General features: G+C 41.8%; 1 protein-coding gene across 2 annotated transcripts in view; it reads left to right on the forward strand.

Moving 5' to 3' along the window:
- POLD3 (DNA polymerase delta 3, accessory subunit) overlaps positions 1-5,780 on the forward strand; it is a 28,466-nt gene extending 22,686 nt beyond the window's left edge. For both annotated transcript variants that reach the window (XM_026079270.1, XM_026079271.1), the window contains one exon: positions 3,548-5,780. In XM_026079270.1, coding sequence (XP_025935055.1) covers positions 3,548-3,753 — 206 coding nt within the window. In that variant the 3' untranslated portion in view covers positions 3,754-5,780. The remainder of the gene's footprint in view (positions 1-3,547) is intronic.
- The last annotated feature ends 220 nt before the right edge of the window (positions 5,781-6,000 follow it).

The following is a 6,000-nucleotide window of genomic DNA, read 5'->3' on the forward strand; positions in this document are numbered from 1 at the left end:
CTCATGCTCCCAGACTGAGGTAACTGCCCTTTTGGTGAAGGAGTGGCAGGGAGTCATGGAGTTGTAGCTGAATCCTTTCTCTTTTTTGATTTTTCTCAGAGTTTCTTCCAGTTCTTCTCCCTTCCCTCTTAGCAGCATGAACATCTTCATTTGCTCTCCTCTCCAAAGATACAAGCTTTTAAAGATGATACAGAGAGAGGGCTAGGTTTGGGGATAAATTCTAGTTGCTTGTGTCTCCAGAGCTGTGCAACACAGCTTGATTATAAGTTAATATAAATTTTATAGTATCCCAAATAAACTGGGTCCAAGTAGCAAACTTCTGGAGCTTAGGTGGGGTTTCCCCTCCTGATAAGGGTGGTCTTGCTTTTGGGAGGCAAGAGAGTCTTTACACAAGTACTGAGATCCAAAGGCTTTGAATTCCAGCCTGACTGGACACTGATTCCTCCTGTGACCTTGAGAAAGTTGCATAATGTCACTGTACTTATTTCTTCCTCTGTATCCTGACACCGAAGTAGAGCTGCAGTAGTTCAGAAACATTTCTTAAAGCTTTTGAAAAATGAAGAGGGTGGAAATGTTTTTTAGAACACCGCTGTCAGCTCAACCGTATGGGTTGCTTAACGTTATCCAGTCTCCTTGATCTGAATAGATGTCAAGGGAGCTCAGCCAGTTCTAGAAGAAGATCCACTGCTGTGTTTGTACAGGTTTGCCATTGTGCATAAGCATAGATAGATGCAAGCTTGCTTGGCCCAAACTTGGAGCTGCCTGGACATGAGTCAGCTTGTGTCTGTTTGCACCTGTCTGTATAGTCATATCTTATGTTTACTATTAACTTTGTATGTCTCCTTTAAAGAAACACAAAGCTAGCACTCGTCAGCTGGCTATGATAGTAACCGAAATCTCAAATACTGGTTTTTGTCAAAGAAATGGACTTGTTCAAAGTTGTTGATTGATTTGGCTAGTTGCATTATGGGGTGTTTTGCACTCCCGTCCCAGATAGAACTTTTAAAGCACTTGGAAGAAAAATAGAACAAAAAAAGCATTAGCTGGAGAGTAAAGTTTAACAAGGTCTGCATCCAGAGCTCACAGTAATGACTGTTCCGGATTCAGTTTCCAGCAAAGAATGCTTTTTCTCTCTCTGTTCAGCCTTTTCCAAGTGCATCAGGTCTGGGAAGACTGCCTTTCTTTCTCCCTCCGCCCCATCCCCCAATAGATTTAATAGTCTCTTGTGAAATCCGGACCTTTGGTTTACAGTTCCCATCCACTATGATTTTATGAAAAGGGAAATGCGAGCCCTGTTGCGCATTTGGAAGACAGTCCCTCTAGGAAGGAGAGATGGATGGATCTGTGATACTGAAGAACTGGGTAGGAAGGAGATGCTGCTTTCTGCAGAACTTGCCGTCTGCTTATTGTCCAGTTTCCCCCCTCCACCCTTTTCCTGCGCAGGGAGGCCAAATAACTTACAAATCTCCTAGGCTAGTGTATATTGTTGTTATCTTTTGAAATAGAGGATTTTTCTTTCCCTGCTGTCTTTTTTTTTTTTCTTTTTAAACAAGGGCGAGTTTATAGAGATGTTAAATACCACCATTCAGATTAGGCTGTACTTTATTTCTCCGTGATTTTAAGGATCGTTTTCACAAGAGCTGCAATAGCAAGGAATTGGTGTCAAAAAGCAAAGCTAATTTAAGGTTTAGCCCTGAGGGGAAATTGAGCAATTAAAGCATCTGTGGAGTTAAGCACAAGGCATGTTACTGTGCATCAACTAGGACACAATCAGTTGAGTGCATGCTCTCAATCTATAGCAAAGGGGAATTACTGAGGTTTAAGCTAATGCTTTTCTACCTTGCTCTTGCTAAAGCCTGAAGCAACACATGTGGACTTCTGTATTGGAAAAAGCATGTCTACATTGTAGGTAAATTGGTCATACAGCACTGGCTTTTAAGTTAGAGCTCATACACACATTTGAGTTACTGTGATTTAGGGAGTCCCAGCTGAGAGCTGAGCTACTATATGTCAGTAACTGTCTATGTGCATGCTCTCAGCTGCCTCAAATACCAAGTTTTGCTGTTCAGGTGAGTAAAAAAGGGAGTTAATCTAAGATGTGTTATCTTGCAATTGGAGGGGATTAAGCACACGCTGTTGGAGTTACCAGTAATTACCAACATGGGTGACACACAGTAACTTTGTAAAGCTCAATCACTGCCTAGTGGTCTCTTAAAGCTACTCACTGAAAAGCCAATTGCCTCTGAAGATAAGTTGGCTTGGATTTATAGTCCCTGCTTGCGTATCCACTAACACTATGGAGCAGGATTTCATACCATTTCTCTTCCTAACCTTTAACCTTTAGAAAACCTTACTTAGTTTGATGTATTAATACAACTTAAAGCTAGATTCCCAGAAGCAGGGGAGTTAGGACATCTGTTTAAAAGAATACAGTTGCTAAAGAAAAATGATTTATTAGAAGAATACCAGAACGCTTCTGGGAAAGCTGAGATAGCAACACTTACTAGTGTCTAACAGTGGCTTTCATCAGTGGAGCTGACACCAGTTTCAGTAAGCATTGCCTTATATTCCTTAGCTTTCCATCATTGGACACTGACAGTAATGAGCAGGCAATCCCATTCAGTAATAGTCCTTGATTTCAGTGATGGGCTAGTTTTATTTTTCAAAGGAATTCTTTATATTTGCCCTGCTCTTCCACCTGTATATAGAGAACTTGCTATCTAGGTTTTCTGCTCCTTTTCTCATCTCTGAGGGATACTGTTTTTGCTCTACTCTTTCCTGACTTTCTCATGTGCACGGTGGTGGGTGGCAGGAAATCTGGCTCTGTATTTGGATCATCTTGCCCTGAAATCTAACCACCTACCTGATTGCTTGGGCCACTGTAGAAATCAGACCAAGTCAGAGTGATGTTTCTTGACCATAAAAGATATGCTTGGCCTTTTAAGCCTAATCTAAGGATTCTGATTTAGTTCAGATTTATCACTTTCAGATAGCTGCTTGTCAGCCTTTACAAGATGAATTGATGGCTGCAGGCCAGGCCCTAGCAGAGAATTGTTATAGCTGTGAAGGTCTTCAGCACAGCTGGCTCCTAGTTTATAGAAGAGGGCAGTCTTTGAATAGATTTAGAAATGGAACTGTCGTCTTTAGGGTCTTTCCCAGTGGGGAGCCTTGGGCTGTTCTTGTTCAAGGCATGTGTATGGCCTGCAAATGAATGTCTGTGGGGACGCCAAGCCATTTTGAAGAGCTGGATGGCATTAAAACTCCCAGGTCGTTAACCTGCCATCTTAAATATAAGAAAGAAGGGAGGCTTGACTCAGTGTAGAGAAAACCAGTCCTGAAGTCCAGGCTTCTGGACTCCAGAAGTACTGGATCCAGTGCTCCTGGTTCTACTGCATAACCTTGAGGAAATGGATTTAATTCCTTGTGCCTGGGATCTACTCCTTGAACCCTACATGCTCATTTCTGGTGTAGAGGGAAGGCCGCAGTGGAGAAGTCGCTGCTCTTCAGTACATAGGCTTAATCATTATCCTTTATTTATTTTATTCAGTGACTGAGAAGGTTTACGAGAGTGAATCTTGTACAGATAGCGAGGATGACTTTGCAAAATCCAAGCCACCAGCTGTACACAGACAGCCTGCACCCCCTGTGAAGAAAGAACCAAAGGAGGAAAGGAAGAACCTAAAGAAGGGGGCAGCCACCACCAACAAAGCCAATAAACAGGTCTCCATCATGGGCTTCTTTCAGAAGAAATGAACTGGGTCTTTCCCCTGGTCCCCTTGGCAGCTTGGAGAAGTTACTCTTTGTGTAGCTTTCTGAAAGCTGCTGCGTTGGAGGAGAACAATATGCAATCTTCTGTTACGTAAGATATTCTGCTTACTGTGTAAGTAAGCCCTTTGGACTAGATTTTGTACGGGAGAAGTTTTATCTATTAATGCAATAATTTTCTTCTATACTAAGCTGTACAGAAACCTCCATCTAGAAGCAAAACCTAGAGGAACTCTTGGAAGACTGTTAATCTAGTCACATGAAATTTTTATTTTTTTAATACCGCCTTTTACCTGTTCAGTGTTGAAGGCCCATTCCATGAGTGGTAGATGGACTAAATTAGGACTTGAGTTGTGGCATCTTTTTTGTTGTTTGTTTTTGTTGCTTTTTCTTCCCTTTACACCCCCCAGCTCTCCAGATTGAGGAGAGCTCATACATGTTCACACTGGTTAGAGGCTGAAACTTAACAGGTCTTCAGGCACACACACAAATATCAAACATCTGCTTCAACTTTAACTGAATGAAATGAACTTGATTTTCCCCATAAGACTGGTAAATAGTTTTTGCTGTGCCTTTCATAATCTTTTTTTGGACAGAGCAGTGCGTATAAAATTTTCTTACTCTTTTCTTCCTTGAATACATCCTCTGTAAAATACTCGGATGCCTAATTATAGACTGGGACACTGTTGGTGCTCTGTCTCTGCAAAAACATGATTAAGGCTTCCCGCACAATTGGCTCCAAGTGTAATTGGGGGAAGGCCTTCACTGTTATTGTGAAAGCAATTGTATCTTTAACCTTGAAAGTTAATGAGTCAAAGGGGAGGGTGTTTGGAGGACTTTTCTGATAACACCAGTCACGTACCTGCTGCCATTGGCTGCGAAGAGCTGCACAGCTGCTTTTTGTTGGCGGTGGTTTTAGCTTGCATAAAGTTTTTGCAGGCATAAACCAGACAACAAAAGAGTTGTTTTCTAGGACATCTAGTCATCTGCCTGTTGAAGGAAGTGTGTCACAGCGAATGAGGAGGAATGAATTATGAAAGATGAATAAAGCAGTGCAGTCCAGTAAATCAGAAGTGACTTGTCATCTTGGATGCCTCTTTTTCTGGTGCTAAATTTGGTACATACAAGGCCTGGTTTTCCAGAGGATGGATGCTCAGAGTCTCTGAAGTTTGGCCTGTTAAGGTCTCTCAAATGGGCAGCTGATGTCATCAGTGGCTGCTTCTGAGTGTTGTTAGGCCAACATATATAAATTGCTACTGATCTAGAAAGTGTTTGTGGGTGGTGCAAAGGTAGGTAAAGTCTGAAGAGTGTGAAGCAAGGAAGAAATGCCTTCAGGAGCCCATCTGAAAGTATTCTGACATGTGGGCAATAAAAGATTATTTCTGATTATATCTATGCAGTCATTTTGTCCAGGAGACCAAGTTGGTGACTCTCAAATTTGAACACACCCCTTATACTGATCAACAGTTGTTTCAATTAAATTTAAGTCACATTGTCCTTGCGTTCATAGCAGACATGAGAGTACCTGCTTAAAGCATCAGTGTCTCTGCCTTTCTGCCCGCGCTTGTGTCCCAGCCGGGTGGATACAGCCGCTGGCTGAGTGGGTCGGTACAGTTAATGGTGTAGTGTTCAAGGGTAGCCTCATTGGCGAGTACACCCAGTGTTAAGAACTTAAACCTTGGACTTTCCCTCTTGGGGGGCTTTAAGGAAACATAACAGGAGAATGAGGGAGGTAAGGCAAAGAATTGGCACCATATCCACAGCCATCCGAAACCAAGGGCCTGACGCAGCAAGCTGAAAAGGCTTTGATGTTCTTCTCAGGGTATGTGTTAGTGATGTGGGGAGCAGGGATCCATTGGGAGAGAGAGTGAAAAGTCTTGGTTTAATTTCTGTAAAGAACACTGTATCTGTCCCAGAAAAATAGCACATTGTTGTTTGTTTTTCTTGGTAGAGTTGGGAATATAATTTGAAAAGTAATGTTATATAGCAAAACCTATTAAATAGAGATTTTCTTTTGTCTTTGCTATTCATGGAAGGATGCACTACACCCTGATTTCCAAAAGTTGCTGTCATATTTGACTATGTGGAAGAATATCACTGTATTGAAGTGATTAAAGACCTTCCATCAAAAACATGGATGGAAACATTAAACTGATCATTTTAGGGAATCTGAAATGTGGCTGGACAATGCTTCAAAATATCATGGTTTGTACTGAATGCAATGCAGTGAAGGAT

This window comes from Apteryx rowi, unplaced genomic scaffold, assembly GCF_003343035.1.
Source record: "Apteryx rowi isolate R43461 unplaced genomic scaffold, aptRow1 scaffold_498, whole genome shotgun sequence".
In the NCBI taxonomy this organism is placed as follows: Eukaryota; Metazoa; Chordata; class Aves; order Apterygiformes; family Apterygidae; genus Apteryx; species Apteryx rowi.